The sequence below is a fragment of the Macrobrachium rosenbergii genome, chromosome 15 (genome assembly GCF_040412425.1).
Source record: "Macrobrachium rosenbergii isolate ZJJX-2024 chromosome 15, ASM4041242v1, whole genome shotgun sequence".
Lineage (NCBI taxonomy): Eukaryota > Metazoa > Arthropoda > Malacostraca > Decapoda > Palaemonidae > Macrobrachium > Macrobrachium rosenbergii.
This window is the reverse complement of record NC_089755.1, coordinates 28,401,260-28,419,878: the sequence shown is the minus strand read 5'-3', so window position 1 is coordinate 28,419,878 and position 18,619 is coordinate 28,401,260. Positions and strand designations below refer to the sequence as shown.

General features: G+C 37.5%; 1 protein-coding gene across 6 annotated transcripts in view; it reads right to left on the bottom strand.

Moving 5' to 3' along the window:
- The window catches only part of LOC136846483 (choline transporter-like protein 1), an 81,177-nt gene that overhangs the window by 14,686 nt on the left and 47,872 nt on the right, over positions 1-18,619 (bottom strand). For 5 of the 6 annotated variants that reach the window (XM_067117300.1, XM_067117297.1, XM_067117301.1 and 2 more), the window contains 2 exons: positions 1,738-1,854; positions 1,002-1,144 (listed from right to left, as the gene is read on the bottom strand). In XM_067117300.1, coding sequence (XP_066973401.1) covers positions 1,002-1,144; positions 1,738-1,854 — 260 coding nt within the window. Of the gene's footprint in view, positions 1-1,001; positions 1,145-1,737; positions 1,855-3,736; positions 3,864-18,619 lie in introns of those variants that run through there. The other variant, XM_067117299.1, reaches the window with a different exon arrangement.

Sequence of the window (18,619 nt, the reverse complement as noted above, 5' to 3'; positions counted from 1 at the left end):
TCAATGAAAGTAAATTATGCTTGATGAATATTGACAACTCTTTGTAAACAGCTCCATACATCAGCAACCTTACATCGAAGCCCAATAATATTTCATGTGGTGATATTTACGTATGTTCTATCGTATATTAAGTTTAAATGCTGGTAAAATAAATGTAGATGGAATTAAGAATAAAAATTTTATCTGAAACTCAAAATTGACAATTCATTGTAGAATATTTTAGGGGAATCTTGTTTCTGCCACTTCGTGTAACAAATGACAATCGCGATATGTGTATGTGTTTTTATCGCCTTGCTTCTTAACAGTAATGCCATTCATTTACTCGGGCCTATGTTATTTTCATCTCTTGATTATCTCTTACCACCACTTTAAACAAAAATTAAGGCACCTAATTCAACTAAACTATAGCAACATGTCTCTGAAGCAGGTGAATGAATCATTTTCGGTGCATTTGTTCGGGAGCGACGTCTTAGCCGGGTAATATTACGAAGTGGAAGCCATAACCCTTTTTCACGCTGGGTGGAAAGAAGTGGAAATTAATCTCTCAGATTCACATACACTGGTTCGGAGAGGAAAATAACTAGTCCGTTTGGTCGAAGTTGGACAGACAACCTGTCATGTGATTTCCCATTCATCTTAGGCGATCCGAAGCTGCTTTATTAAGCAACTGCATTCGTTTTTCGATTAGGCAAGGGGTTCCACTAATTACACATACACACACATACACAAACACACACACATACATACATATACATATATATATATATATATATATATATATATATATATATATATATATATATATATATATGTATGTATATATATATGCATGTGTGTGTTGTGTTATGTGTATGCATCCTTGTTCTTACGTAGTTAAACAGTCAAATCTATATCAGCATATTAACATGAAAATACATAGGCGTCAGTAGCTAAAAAGAAAAGCTAAAACTCCTGATGAATGTAATCCTTGAAATCAATCCCACAATGCTCTTCACACTTACGGTTTCTTGGAGAAGTCCTGCCCGGAGAGAGGGACCCCATCGTAGGGGGTGTTTTTCCTGCCGCAAACATTTCCATACTGATCGTTGCCGTGGATCAGTCGTGCTGGGTCAGCATTCAGCCCTAAGTACACCAAGAAGGCAATCTGGCAAAATAAATAAATCAGTCAATCAAATCAATAATAGATAACTGAATAAATAGGAAGGTAAGTAGGCAGAGATAGATAGATACACAAAAGAGGTCAGAATATCAGGAAGTGTATTACTGCATCAATGAAATGAAGGCGCTGGCCACAATAAAATATTTGGTGAGAGGTTCATATATTTTGGTTCAAATATCAATTTTTACATCTGAAAAGCATATGCGTCTTTTATTTTCTTGAGATAAGTCCATCTCTTTCACACGGTAAATCAAAGTTTATTTTTACAAGTCTCTTGTATTTTCTAGAGTTGCAATTACAAAAAATCCTGGTTTAATGCCTTCATATTCGAGAAGATATATTTTCTCCTAAAGCTATATTTTGTCAAAGATATGACTACGCATAGAGACATGGGTTCCTGAGCATTCTAATGTCGCATGTATCCCCAAACTATTTTTTTCTTATTTATTTATTTAACAATGCTGGGCTACAAAAGAGTATAAGTAAAGTTGCTGAAACTGTCGAATAAAACATGCAGAACTCAGGGACAGGACGTGATCTCGAAACAAGAGGTGCCAACGCTGCAGAAAGTGACTTACCGCTCCGACGACGAAGGCGATGAAGAGGATGAGGAAAATGACATCTCTGCAGGTGCGGCTACTGGTGGGTCCTTCGAATTCATTTGGGTTGGGGGGATTCAGAATCCTGCCATTGACCTGCAGATTGTGAGATCATAATTAGGATTTTGTGGTTATATGTATAATGAACTGAATTAAACTGAATATAGAATTTAGGCCAAAGGCCAAGCACTGGGACTAATGAGGTCATTCAGCGCTGAAACGGAAATTGATAGTAAAAGGTTTGAAAGGTGTAACAGGAGGAAAACCTTGCAGTTGCACTATGAATCAGTTGTTAGGAGAGGGTGGACAATAAGATGTAAGAAAGAAAAAATGAAAGGAGGTACAGTGAAAGGAACAAAAGGGGTTGCAACTAGGGGCCGAGGGCACGCTGTAAAGAACCTTAAGTAATGTCTACAGTGCACCGCATGAGGTGCACTGACGGCACTTCCCCCCTACGATGTATAAGTATAATGAGAGTTGCAGAAAGAGGTGACAAGAAGATGAGAGAGAGAGAGAGAGAGAGAGAGAGAGAGAGAGAGAGAGAGAGAGAGAGAGAGAGAGAGAGAGAGAGAGAAATTTATTCAGTAAGCAAATCCAATTCTGAACTTATTAAGTAACACTTGCAAAAGTTTTCTTATCTATCGCCTGTTCTCAAGTTGTGGCAGCATTAACTATCCAAACGCACCTCTCAGACCTTTCCAAAATGAAGTGTGATTAGTCAAAAACAGCGAATCGTAACCTTCGCTTCTCTCCTAAAGGTCAACATTAAGACCTGGAGGAGGAGTTTTGGGTTGTCACAGTCCCGGGAAACCGCGTATCAGACCCGGATATGGGAGATCTGCCCCTGGTTACCTTCTAATAAGAACAATACTTAACATGTGTATGGGTGCCAAATGAACCTGTAAAATCTCTTCTATAATACAGTTAGTTCTATGTTCGCATATCTCACATAAAATTCAAGGGGTAAGTATAAGAGAAAACAACTTATTTTCTTAATATAGTCATTGAAATTAAACACTTCAATAATGATTAAAACCGACTTGCAGAGTACTGTTATACAGTGTGACAGATTTGCGAGACTGAATTTTTCATGGAAAACCCCCGAATGAAAAGTATGATTCTTTTGCCCAAACTCACTTCCTTAATAGTCCCCCACTGCCTCCTTTACAAATACACTAAACCTAAGGGTGGCCAAGTATTGAGAAAGAGGAAAGCTGCTTCTTTGCGCAGGAGCGCTCGCGTGATGTGAATATCGACAAACCCAATTTGACCCAATGCAGGTATCACAAACCAAGTGGAAGGGATTTTTATTAGTATATACAACGAATGAATTTCACTTCAGTGAAAGCATACCACAAATTTTACTGCTGTTGTATTGAAGAAAACCTGTTAGAGAGATATCATCTATGATGGATATAATCATTCACGATTTTAAGGAAAGATTACGCATTGCAGAAATTGTGCGATTTTATTATATTTATATATATATATATATATATATATATATATATATATATATATATATATATATATATATATATATATATATATATAATACAGATATATCTATATATATATATATATATATATATATATATATATATATATATATATATATATATATATATATATATATATATATATGTGTGTGTGTGTGTGTGTGTGTGCGTGCGTATGCAAAGACCGTACTGTTGTCAAAGACAATTGAGGCTCATAAGCGTATTATGATAAATTTTCAGCTGACAGAGAATCGATGGATCTAGGAATGTTTCAAGCATTCCGCTCGCTCTTCCTTATTCTAACCGTTAGTTCGAAGAGGTGCCACTAACAGAAATTCATTCATAATAGTAACGTACTGACGCATTTCTAAAAAAAATTTCCGTTTACAGTGAGTTGCGAAACTGGATGAGAACTTTTACCGACGAGGAAACTGTTTCTTAGATGCACTGGAAAGAGAGAAAAAGAAAATTGTATGTACCTCTTCAGACATTTAACAGGTTTCCTATTCAAGTCCATCTTAAATCTCCTTGGAGTAAGAGCCACATAGCACGAATATAAAAAACGAGTCTGGCGCGAGAGCACACTCTTGCTTGTTCGGAAGCCGACCGAATACTAAATTGATTACGAAAGCAAGCAGAGACAAGCAGCAGAAGCTCACGTAACTTGGGGCCACATTATCTGACATGATTCATTGGCCCACGCTTGCACAATTCTAAGTTCACCCTGAATCATGGTGAATCCAGATTCATAGAACTTCGGTGTTACTCTGGCATTGAGTATCCGCATTGCCATCCCCTTCGGGCTTTTCTGATTGGTGCAATGTGTGACTCAGTAGAGTTTCCACGACTGTTCCATAATCGAGTGGTTATGGTCACAGATCAAGGACAGCGAAGTAAAGTTTATTCACTGAGCATTACCTGTCATAGTGCGCTTGAATCTTGGTCGTTATTGTCATTTTAAACCACCGGCGCACATGCCTAAAGCAACCACTATGAAGATCGGTAGCCGCCATGGGTTATCTAGTAGCCCTTCAGGTGAAACCACCTCCTTCAGTGGCAAGATAGACCAGGAAAGCTAAAGAGTGAAGTCTCGTAGCTTTTGCCTGGGCAGATATGTGGTCCCCTTGTTCTTCATCACATTGGCGTTTGACTGGTGAAGTTGTTTTCCAGGATACAGCCCGGGTCAAATAGCTCAGGAAGCACACAGGAATGCAGTGAATTCCACTCTGAAAGTGAAGGGTATAAAGAACCTAGCAGACTGGTTGGCCCTCAAATGCAACTCTCCCTTCTGCAATGTCTGCGGTAATGCCACCGATACTTCCAAGCAATAGATAATTATCATACTGGCAAGACGCACTTACTTTTCGTAAGCTTCACCTACTAGTGTGACCTTTTTTCGGCTCCTCTTACACAGAAGCTATTTCTATTATTACTTATACTTTCAAGTTTTTTGTTTTTAAGGAAAGTGAGCTCAGAGCTTCATGAAATCCCTAAATATGGCCTGTTTGCTGATACACACGCACAAAATCATACGTAGGTGGGAAGCCTGATTTCAAGACAAAATAATTCGCATGCGCTAAAACCATCTAATTACCTTTATTTCCTTTTATCGATGGTAATCAGATGTTACTAGGATGTACTACATACATACGTGCATACATACATACATATATATATATACGAACACAAATATATATATATATACATACATACATACATATATATACATACATATACATACGTACATATACATACATTACATATATATATATATATATATATATATATATATATATATATATATATATATATATCATATATATACATATGTATATATATATAGTTTCACTATATACCTCTTCTAACTTTGGAAAGGGTGGCGTTCAAGAAGTACATCCTTCTAGTTCATCGGCAAATCTTTTAGGGGGTGAAGTTGCTAACCCATCATCTTTTTCTTGAACAATAGACGCTGGTACCCAGTTATAGCTGAGTGGGTTGGTTGTTAATATGCTGGGAGCGATCCCCGAGCCTAGCAAACATGAATGAGGGTTGAATCACCTGACCATCCCTCTCTCTCTCTCTCTCTCTCTCTCTCTCTCTCTCTCTCTCTCTCTATATATATATATATATATATATATATATATATATATATATATATATATATATATATATATATATATATATATATATATATATATATATATATATATATATATATATACATATATATATATATATATATATATATGTATATATGTATATATATATATATATATATATATATATATATATATATTGTATATATGTATAAATAAATATTGTATATATATAAATAAATATCCATATATATATATGTGTGGAGAAATTACTGGGAATACCACAAAAGAAAGCCGGAGACCCACACGCCTTTAGGAAAATGAAGGATCCGCAATGTTCCATTTTATGACTTTTATGCAACAGGAATAACACATGATTGCAGCCGATGTAGGACTCTGAGCACGAGACAAAGGAATTCTCGTCCTTGTCCGTAAAAGTGTCCACGATCGTCAACTCGCTGGCTATTAGGAAGGAGCCAGGCCGAACCGGTGCACGCCGGTTCCTCCATAACTGCATGGAGTGGATACGCTAGGCAAGATAAAATATATTGCGATCTAAAGATTTAGTATTATCGTTATTTTTACGATATTCACGGTGTGGTGGGCGACGATAATACTCAGGTAGCAATAACAGGAGAAATAAACGAAAACAAATCGGAATTTAATATTCAATAGAGAAGAAACTGATAATAACAGGTATCAATCTGACGAACCGGAAGACAACAACGCATCAATAACAAACACATGACGCCGGAGTACGAAGGAATCTGAATAAAACACAACCAAGGAATAGCGACTCGTAAATACTTAATGACGTCTGCTGTGTGTGAACTTGAGTTATGCGTAATGACGCAATGAAAGAAAACGGGAACTGGCTCCGGAATGATTTCCTACGTTAGTGGGAACTTACGTTAGGCAAGTCTCTGAAATTCTAGTTTCATCATCACGCCACGCTTCTTTCTATTTTTTTATCTTTCTTTCTTTAAAGGAGTCGTGGGTTTGAGACATGAGCAGTGGAATGAGGCAGAATTGCCTTTAAAAACTCGTTCTTCAGATGAGGAATGTACCAGAACAATTTTTCAAATGATGAGAACGGATGCAATTTTTATTTTTTTATTTTGCTACAAGTTCGTGAATTTCAATGTTCCTGACGTAAAAGAAAGAAAAACCCCGAAGTGAATAAAATAACAGAAAATGAGAAAGCAATGTCTTGGCATTACCACGTCCTGCAAAGTAAGGACCAGATGGAACGGAATGACATAACACGAAACTGCACTTATTGATTCAAGTCCCCTTCTGAAATAGTGCCTCTTTCCATGAAATGATTCCGTCCTCCCCAAGGCCGTAGAGTTTTACCGCGTCCTATCAACCGTCCTCACGAAATCTTCTCTCAAAGAAAAACCTTCAGTATTACTTCGCTCAAACCCACAATTTCACAGCTCGGCTGTCTTTCATGTACATAACAACAGCGTTGGTTTTGGGCGTATCTTACTCCTCACGCTCTCATTTCCTCAGTTTACGGAGGTACATTGCATTAAAATCATGGAACTTTTAAAACCGAATGAAAAGCGATAATACGTCTTTTTCTGTTAGCGCTATGAGAATCTTATGGGAGGATTTTTAAAAGAAATCCTGAAAGTAATGGCAAATATCTGTTTGCCAGCGTACAGAGAAACAGAAAACAAAATTTCTGTTCAATGATAAGCAAAAAATGTCTGAAGATTCAGACTACCTTCGTCCGAAGCATTCTAAAAACGTTGAATAATTTTTCCCGGACATTGTAAAATATGATGAGTTTTTTTTTTAAGCAAAGAAGAGTATTATTATTGTGAGACACTCCTCTGTCTTTTAAATGACTGAAAATTGGAGCCCGAACACTGTAAAATATGTTTTTTTTTAAAGCAAAGAAGAGAATTATTATTGTGAGACACTCCTTTGCCTTTTAAATGACTGAAAATTGGGGAAAAATAAAGTTAAAGAAGCTGAACAGCCAAGTAGGACCATATTCACCATACGATGTTTCCCCTGAAGAGATTATTCCAAGAAGAGCTGCCCTTCCGATCTTTAACATTTGTTGCTGGGGTGAGGCTGCTAGCTATCACCTTTTCCAACAGTGGTTTAAGGGGTTCTTATACCGACAGCGCCTGGCATTTCCTTGTCGGTTACCCATCCTGGTCGAAATCTACATTGAATTCGCTGACCTGACGACCACCGTTCGGGTTTCATGGGCAATAATCATATCTAGATACTTTTTGGAGACGTTGAACATGAAAAAATAATGTCCAAGTTAATTGATAACAATGAATGACCGGCAAATATATTCACGTGATAAGCTCAACTACCTTCCTCATTACTTTCCAGCCTAGAAGCCAAGTCACAAAAAAAGGGATCATAAAAACACGCACTCCAGGATCAAGGCCAAGGTCCGAGAAACAACTAATAACAAAGGAGAGAGAGAGAGAGAGAGAGAGAGAGAGAGAGTGCTAGTTATGATCTTGAGATAGCGAACTCTTTCGTTATCCATGGCAGCGATCCTAACCAGCCTTTTCGAGAAAAATCCAATTATTTGCACCTCAAGGGCATTCAGGAGCTCTGTTCGTATTGTCCGCAGAACATCTTTTCTGCTGAACAGGAATCTCTCTCTCTCTCTCTCTCTCTCTCTCTCTCTCTCTCTCTCTCTCTCTCTCTCTCTCTCTCATGCGTACGCACAAGCACGCGCTGTAACGGAATAATTAGTTGGTTGTGTCACGTATATAGGACGTGTTGTGGCGAGTGTGCGCGCTATTGAACGTTTTTTAAACTGTTTTCAAGACCGAGTTAAAGACAATGCATGATACAGTACATTCCAGCACCGGTGGCCTCGACTTCCGTAAGAACTGTTTATTACATAAAGCATTTCGTAAATAGTCTGTTAAAACTTCCTGTCTCATACTGCTAACTGAATAACAAATGTTAAAAGCAACTATAGAAATTGTCACTGTTGGTTGGGCGGAGTCGTCAGGTTCAAACCAGGATTTTTTAATTATTTTAACATCTGAAGACTTTTGGACCGCCTTCTGGGCGAGGTCTGTGCTGGCATAAGGCCGGCTTAATCTTGACCAGCCATCTAGCCACCTCGAAACCCAATCAGCTCTCCCTTAAGCATCGCTTTTAGTCTTTCCACAAAATTTGACGGCCCATTTTGACACATCTTGTGCGGAGATACATAGACACATTCGGTTGATCCAGGACCCACTTATATAAGTGGATCCTGGGTCGATCATACAGTCATTCCGAGTGTGAGCTTCTAGGCAACCCTCCACGGCAACAGGTTAAATATTTGAAAAACCGAAAAAATCTGAATTGTTGGCTGATTGCCGTATTTCAAGACTACTACATTGTTAATTAAACTATTTCCAGGTTACTTCTGTATTATCCCAAGCCTCTCAACTTTGTTCTTTTCATTGCCCTAAACGATATTCTTTGTCCTGGACATGTAACAATTTTGTGTATATATAGATATATATATACTACACACACATTTCTGTGGGATTCGCTTATATATATATATATATATATATATATATATATATATATATATATATATTTATATATATTATATATATATATATATATAAAGTATGTGTGTGTCTGTGTGAGCATGCGCATGTTTCCTTGTTGCGAATGTACAGATACATTAGGACATTTGTAAAGAGCAAACACATACGCGTCGCACTTCTCAATTTACATATTATTTGCAGCACCATCAAACATGATTGGTAATCCTGTCGTGCCTCTGTGCCAAGACCGAAAAGGAAATAAACAGACGTGGAATACAAAAGAGATCCTTGCGCCATGGCAACATATCCTTAGGACTGCGTCTACCAGTCATTCCCTTTAAATCCCGCTCACCCTCCCCAACCCCCCTCCCCTCAAGGCTAGCGACGACCTTCAAAAAACTCGACCGGTGAGGTCCGGTTGGGACAAGGTCCTTTAAATCGCTGTATCTGTTTTTTTCTTTTATATTTGTGCTGTCTTGCTTCCGGTGGTCTCACGGTGTTTAATGCGTCAACAGATGACTAAAAAGTCTTGGATTCCGTTGTGAATTTAGTCGCTCTGTCGCCTTGGTCGTGAATGAAACTCGGAAGGGAACTAGTTTCACTTCCTACTTACTCATTTTCCTTCTTCTTCCTCCTCCTCTTCTTATTATTTGTTCGAGCCTTTTGTTACATTTTCTTTATTACATCTTCTCCAAAGTTCGTCTTAACTGCCTTCATAATTCTATATTTCTTATAGCCTCTTTAAATAATTCTTCCTACTTCAATGTGACAAAAGACAAAAATCTCATTATTGTAGCCGCACGCTATGCGACGAAACACCCCTTGTGTCCTTCACAATGAATCATCCTTAACGTTGCCTTGGTCTTCTACATTTGCATGAAGCGAAAAAGGTCACACCTTGGAGTTTTTCAAATAAAACCGCGAAAGTCAAACTTATTATTATGTCAATACCTTTCCATGGCTGGGAATGTCAGGGGAGAAGGCACCGAAGGTGAGAGAGAGAGAGAGAGAGAGAGAGAGAGAGAGAGAGAGAGAGAGAGAGAGAGAGAGCTTAAGTCAAGTATAAGAAGAAAATGTACTGCCCCTCGGGGCCTTAAGGTCACAGGCTCGATGTGGATTCAATATCCAATAAAAAGGTCTTGAAAATAAAACCCCATACTCATGTGGGTCGATCTAAAAGAAACCGTCATTACCGTCTCTCGTGACCTAAGGTCATAGTCTATCCTGTGGCATTAAAGCAAACAGCTTATCACGAGCATACCGTAATTGCTTGGGGCCTCGAGAATAATCATGTTAAGTCACACCAGATCGCACGATCATGAGCGGTGATTATGTATGGCGAGGCAGCGGCCGATATGTTTTAAATTCGTTGCTCTAAATATAGGACAGAAGGCCTTTCCAATATACCAACGACCGGGGTAACTTTGCTTGAAAGGCCAAGAGGACAATTGCCTCAAGTTATCTTTGAATAATGCTGCAGATGTGAGCACAATAAAAAGATCAGTCGCGTTATAAAAAACTTATGTGAACTTAGTGAACTGTCATGAAACGAAGCAGCAATTTTGTTAATAACGAACTGCGTTAAATTACTAATAAACAAGACAATGGATTACAGACGTAAACAGGACGCATGAGAAAAAGGGACAATAAAAAAGAATAACAAGTATTGCAATGCATCTAAATATTAATACAAATTATTTATTAAAAGATCATCGTCCAGTTTAGAAAGAATGAAAATGGAAAACATTGCACGATCTTACATGACTAAAGATTTGGCAGGATGCATCCACCGAATATATTAGTCTTACAATATTGACAAATTTTAGTTTCATTTTGTCGTTAATTACAATTTGTCATTATTGCCACACCGATACATTCAGTAAGTGCTTTCCGAAGATGTTCAGTAATGTAAAATCGAGCAAGATTTTTCCATTTTCACTATTCTTTCTTTGCTAGACGGTAATTTTTAACTGAAAACTTATTTTTTGAAATATTTAAGCATATTCACTCTTTTTCATTTCCTTGTTTATTTTTTCTCCTGTGTCTTGTGCACCTCAGTGATCCACAGCTTTGTTGACTGACAATTTACCCCTGTTCTTTATTTATAAAATTGCTGTTGAGTTTTCTTATAATCTATCAAGCTCTGATTGTTTCATATAATGCGACCGACCCGTTGTGCAAGCATCATCGGCATTGTTCCAAGAAAACCGAGGTATTCCCGCCTCTGGCCTTTCCAGCAATGTTACCTCAGGTCGATGGTATATTGGAAAAGCAACTAGCATGAAAAGAAGTCAGCCGCCATCTTCTCATACGTTATCATTTATAGGTTTTTGCTACACCAAAGTTCAATATTTTTTCGCTCTCACTCCTGAAGGGGCGTTTCTGACACAAACACGCATGCGCACTCAGCTTCCCTCTGATAATAACTTTATTTAGAACGCACACACATAACACGGCTCCTCTCCAGCGTTAGCTGGTATTCTTTAGATCATGGGTCAGGCGGTCCATCTTTGCCATACCTAGGTGACACCCGATGATCGATCTATTGCTGGTGCCTTGGACATAATACGCGCACGGATGACGTTTGGACGAGGCTATTTTTAGATCCAGCTTCTCCAGGTGACGCCGTCAGTATCGTGAGCAGGCATAGAGAGAGAGAGAGAGAGAGAGAGAGAGAGAGAGAGAGAGAGGATGAGAACAGGATGTTGTTGAGAAGAGAACAGTGACTACGAATTGTATTGATAAAATATGTATACCTAGCATTTCTGAAGACAATTCCACTGGTGTTTTTACTCTTAACTCGCTATTTTTCATTTACGTTTATGCTTCCATATTAATCTTCTTTAATAATAGTTCTTCTCATTTACTTTGCAATTTGGGCGTTCTTAACGACCTTGCAGCTTGTTCTTAATGAATATTTTGCACAATGATGATAATAATAATAACGATAATAATACTGAAATACAAAGCGTTGAACGTAAATACGGCGGGGAGCTTAATTTGCGATTACAGTAGAGGAAAAGGGAGGACGGAATTTTAATTGGGCGATAACAATATCAATAATTCAGTAAGAACCATAGTCAATTAAAACCCCTCAATGAATCACGTAACATCGAATTCCTACGCCGAATTCCGTCTGGCGTAAACATACGCCGTTTTAAAGGTCAAACCAAGAAAGCCTGAGATACAACTCCACAAAATGTCAAGGATGGCGAACGCTTGCCATTACAAAGGACAGAAAGATATTAGAGGACGCATCGGCCATTGACCGACACGAGAAATATCCGCTTTATCGTACGAAACAATACGTCACAGAGAGAGAGAGAGAGAGAGAGAGAGAGAGAGAGAGAGAGAGAGAGAGAGAGAGAGAGAGCATGTTAGATGATCTACCTGAAATAGTCGATTTAACACTGAAACGTCATGAGGTGCAAGACGTATGACTAGCGCTTTACCAGAAAGGTTACTAAACGTTTGCTGTGCCGACCAGTTCGATCAGTGGTAGGAAGTTTTGTGTTTATCACACAACTTACCTACGTATCATGTAAACAAGTGACCAGTAAATTATATACTGTATATATATATATATATATATATATATATATATATATATATATATATATATATATATATATATATATATACATACATATATATATATACATACACACACACACACACACATATATATATATAAATACATGTTTATATATATATATGATATGTATGTATATCTATATATACAGTATATATATATATATATATATATATATATATATATATATATATATATATATATAAATAAATGCCTTTACTGAAGTGAAATGATGTTGAATGCAAACCTGTTGAAATGAACTGCTTGCATAGTATGGGCTGTGCGAGAACGTGAAAGGGTGGGTTATTGTTTTGTGGTGGTCTGGGCACGTAGTAAGAATGAACGACGATAGTTTGGTAAAATGTGTGTATAATTCTTTAATGCTGCAAGAGAGGAGGACAGGAAGGCCTAGAAACGGGTAGGATAAAGGAAGAAAAAGAGGGATTGGATAAGTAGGACCTTAACGTCTACGAGGTGCGAGAGTACGAGTAATGGAGGCGCAATGTGTGTTAGAAGGTTCGACGCCATGCTGATGTGTCTTCTGTGTAGGTGCATGAAGGGGGCAGTGTGGAAGTTTTTTGCACATTGGGTTCATCTGTGATTACGCAGGTAAAGTAAGGATGTGTCAGTGACCTGCGTGTTGTATTTTTTCTAAAGCTACTGCCCTTTTAGGGACAACAACCTCAAGTTACACACATGTGTAAATATATATACATACACACATATATATACACATATATATATATATATATATATATATATATATATATATATATATATATATATATATATATATATATATACACTGAAGTACGTTCACCGTTATCTAAATGAGATATAAGTTGGACTATGTTTTAATTTTTCATGTAACTTCCTGTTTCCCGGAAATGAATATTTAACATCGTTTAACATGACCCAAAAAATTTAGCCCACTTCCGGTAACGTCGTAAAATTGCCGCCCAGTTGACCTGTGAATTACTGTCAGATACAGAAGAATATAGTCCATATACATTCAGTGTTTTGTTATTATCGTCATCTTGATTCAAAATGTGGACATTCGTATAGAACAAGACTAAGGCTACTAACCTCCCTAAAATAGCCTATTATATTATCAGGCGTCTGAACACTGAGAGAGAGAGAGAGAGAGAGAGAGAGAGAGAGAGAGAGAGAGAGTTAAGTACAATCCAGATAAAAAAATACATCAACTAATTTTTTATTCAGTCATTTGTAAAATCATCTTACCCTTAAATGAGAGTGTACTGGAATGTATAGACGTGTCTACAGACACTAAAACAATCTGTTAATTAGTAAAAAAAAAACTCCACTTTCCAAATATTAGGTAAGGCTTTGGGACCCTCAAAGCTTTGCCCACATATCAAGTAACATAGCAGTTGGGGCTGCTCCATTCTTTCTTCGTCTGCTTCATTTTCACACTTGCCATCCCTTCTAAATTACTATCCCTTCTCTATCACTCTCGAGCAAGAGCTTTGCTGGCAAGGGGCTGCCTTAACTTAACAATAACAATAATAGTCACTAAATTAGTCAACTGGCTTTATTCTGTCCAATTTGCAGAAGCTAGGAAACGAAGGGAAAACAAGAACAAAATGTCACTCCCAATCTTTAACCTGAAGGTATTGATGAAACAACTATTTTGTGTGTGTGTGCGCATGCTACTGTAAATTATGGGTGAATGATGTGAAATGTGGACTGTTTCTATATGAAATGTTAATAGTAAAGTGATTAAATTGTTTCGACCTTAGGAGACATCATGCTGGTTGCTAACACTGTATATCTCCTCCTTTCTCTGCATCTTTTCCCACTTCTGTGTGGGGTCGATGTTTCTGACAGCTTTCCTCCTCCACCTGGCTCGGTCAAACACATCGTCCTCTGACAATTGTTTGTCTCTCAGATCTTCTCTAACTACATCCATCCACCTTCGCTTCGGTCTTCCTCTTGCTCTCCCACCAGGCACCTCCATCTGCATCACTCTCCTCCCTACATATGTCTCATCTATTCTCATCACATGGCCATACCATTTCAGTCTTCTTGCCTGGGCCTTCTTTGATAGTTCTACGACGTTAGTAGTTCCTCTTGTTCTTTCATTTTTGATCTTGTCCATTTTTGTTACTCCACACATCCACCTGCGCATTTTCATCTCTATCGCATCCAATTTCTTCTCTTGCACTCTCTTTACCGGCCATGTTTCTGTTCCATACATCAAAGCTGGTCTCACTACTGTGTTATACACTCTTCCTTGAACCTTCATGTAGATTCTGACATCTTTCTCCAATTTTTCCATCCAGCTTGCATTCTGTGTTATTTCTACATCCGAAGTTCCATCATCAGCCACTTTTGAACCAAGACACCTAAATTTTTCTACTCGGTGCAACCTTGTCCCTTCCACACTGATCTCGGAGTCTTGGTCTTCATTAAATCTTAGATATTCAGTCTTCTTCCTACTGATCTTTAAACCTTTGTCTCCACTACCCCTCTGTTGGTGCTGCATAACACGATGTCATCAGCAAACAACGTGCATCAGGGGGATTGATTTCTCATTCCTTGAGATAGCACGTCCATTATCAGGTCAAAAAGATATGGACTTAAAGCAGATCCCTGATGTAAACCAACTCTTACTGGTATCCATTCAGTTAACCCAACACTGCTTCTAACCTGCGTTTTTGCTCCCTCATACATATCTTGGACCAACCTCACATACTTCTCCGGCGTTCCCTTTACTCGCATGCACCTCGAAACCTCTTGGCGTGGTATTCTATAGTATGCCTCTTCCGATCTACGAATACTATGTGCACTTTCTGCTCTTTCCGGTGATTTCCATCATCCGTCGGAGGGCAAACACTGCATCTGTCGTTCCTCTTCCTGGCATGAAACCAAACTGTTCTTCACCTACAAATGTTTCTTCTCTAAATCTTTGATCCATTATTCTTTCTTGCTAACACGGTATATAACAAGTAAAAAGTTTCTTCGGCGCAATCGAGTTTTCTGTACAGCCGCTATAGCGTATAATCAAGGCCACCGAAAATGGTTCTATCTTTTGGTGGTCTCGGTATAATGCTGTATGAACCGCAGCCCATGAAACTTTAACCACGGCCCGGTGGTGGCCTATCCTATACCATTGCCAGAAGCACGATTATGGCTAAATTTAACCATAAATAAAATAAAAATTACTGAGGCTAGAGGGCTGCAATCTGGTATGTTTGATGACTGGTGGGTTGATGATCAACATACCAATTTGCAACCCGCTAGCCTTAGTAGTTTTTAAGATCTGAGGGCGGACAGAAAAAGTGCGGGCAGAAAAAAAGAGCGGACGGACAGACAAAGCCGGCATAATAGTTTTCTTTTACAGAAAACTAAAAACAATTTCCAATGAGGTTTACAACGCAAGGAGACATATTTGAAAGACTAACTCTTTTAAAGCAAGTGAAAAGCGGCAACTCTTAAACTGTCATGTTAGCATCACTGTTCTAAAATGTTTCTCTGCTTACGTAATCAGTAGTTACGTCTTCCAAATTTATTATGTCTCTGATATGTCTTCTTAAACATTGCATCGTTCCACACAAAACAATTCCATTAAAATTACTAACATTTTCTATGTAACCCCCTTTTTTAAGTGGATGCCGATTGGACTTTGCGTCCGTCAGTATTATAAAATACAAGTTAAATAAAAAGAAACTTATTCATATCCATTTACACTGGACACCACCTTGACACGTGGACCGTAAACCAAGTACGGGGAAGTGGTTGGAAGCTACAGAATGAATTCATCAATAAAGTCGATTATCGTATGACCGTATGGAGGTAAGGTAAGAGCTCACCTAATAGCAAGGTGTTGTCAAATTATCCTTTACAAATTAGGGTTATTTGCATGTGTAAGAGGTATTTCTACGACTGTTCTTTTACGTTTCTGTTCCTATCTTTTTTATTTTGCAGCAAAAAGGACAATGATAAATTCGACAGCGTTAAGAAAAATGGCGTGAAATTGCAACTAGTTAATTGCATTCGCAAAATTGGCAGCTCGTAAGCCATTATAATTCATCATCATTAAGCGAGAAAAGGTAGCTTACATCGCACCTTCTGTTTACTCTTAATTACTGGATCTGTTGAGGCTTTCCAGACTTAAGACTTGTTGTTAATGACAGAAATGTTTATTGTTATCACTACTGCCCTTACGAGCTGCTCGTAAAACCCAGACGTTTACTTTTACAAGATACGCAACTATTTCATCATTCGACATTTGGCCGAATAACCGCTAGAGTCGATCTACTGACCTTTCAGGAATAACAGGAAAATCAGAAAACCTATGAAAACAAGGAACAGATGAGGAGAAAATGTTAAGTTTATTAGCAAATATTTAACCTACGAGCAAATTTACTGGCGGTACGTTAAAATCGATAAGGTTTCACGTTCCCTACGGCCTTGTCTTCAACACCACATTACCAGTGCTGACAAGATAAAGTAAGATCCACGACACTGATAAATTTACTGTGATGACTGTAATGATACAGATAATGGAATAAATCAATCTGATGATTATGCTACACTGCAGTGGAATACATATATTTACGTTAAGCGTTCCATTTACTAATGGTTTGTTTATGTTTCTCTATGATCAGACAGCAGTGCTAATCAATGATTCTCAAAAAACTAAACTGCAAAGATAGCGATATAAGTGAAGGATAAAAAAAGCAGTTTGATTTTACTCATTTTTCTTGTGTCCTTCAGATTCAAAAGACTTTATACACATATACAATATAATATATATATATATATATATATATATATATATATATATATATATATATATATATACAGTATACATGCTGTATATATATACGTGTGTATAAAGTCTTTTGAATCTGAAGGACCCAAGAAAAATTAGTAAAATCAAACTGCTATATATATATATATATATATATATATATATATATATATATATATATATATATATATATATATATATATATATATATATATATATATATATATGCATGTATAAATGAATCACGAAAATATGGAACGTGATGAATATACAAATAAAGGCAAATACCAAGGACAGTAAGTCGAAAGGCCTAGCGCCACTCCGTCGTTTCACTTTCCTTAGTGGCATTTGCTCACACACATATATATATGCACACACACACATATATATATATATATATATATATATATATATATATATATATATATATATATATATATATATATATGTCTGTGTGTATGTGTATTTGTATGTACGTATGAAGAGCAATAAGCAACTGCAGTCAGCATAATTTGCTGAAGCGCAATTTTCTCTCGAAACAATGTAACCTTAACGAAGGACAAGCAAGGTCACCATTGAATAAATTATCCCTTTCTCTGCTGCTCCCTTTCCTTTCTTCGTTTTTTTTCTTTTTTCAGGCAACATGGTGACCGCAGGAAGTCACTGAGTAACCACGCCCTTAGCGCAAATAATCCAGCAGCCAAATGTTATTACTGGCGTGCAAAAAAACGTGCCAGACAGGAGAATTAAAACGCCTTTGGTCAAACATCGATGTGGGGCGCTGTGTCGCACCTTCCGGGCAAGGTTATTCTTATAATGTCACCCTGAGGATATTCATTTAATTTCAAAGACTGACAGCTCGTTGGAATAGGGTGATAATGACAGACTCGAATCCGAGAGAGAATTTCACTTTTTCCATTCATATCCTATGGGGGTTGACCTTTTTATCCATTGTCTCTTTTCATTTCAGCCTTAATTACGTCACATTTTCAAAATCGCAAATTTGCCAACCTCTATTATTAACGCAATAAGAATCTTGAAGTACTGAAAGTACCAAAAGGTCAGTACAACTCGGATTGAGTTCATCATGGCCCGTTGGATACTTCTTATATATGCACGCACATACATGAGAGAGAGAGAGAGAGAGAGAGAGAGAGAGAGAGAGAGAGAGAGAGATGTAGAGAGAGAATGCGCCAGAAATCGACGGTGAGAAAATACGAAAACAAAATCAAATTCTTTTAAAGCCTAAGGAAGTTCCCCCTAATTAGGATGTTCAACTCATTTCTTCTCCTGTCCGATTTTTTATTTAATTCTGCTTAATATTTCTGCTCATTTAAGAACTTAAAAAATAGGATTCT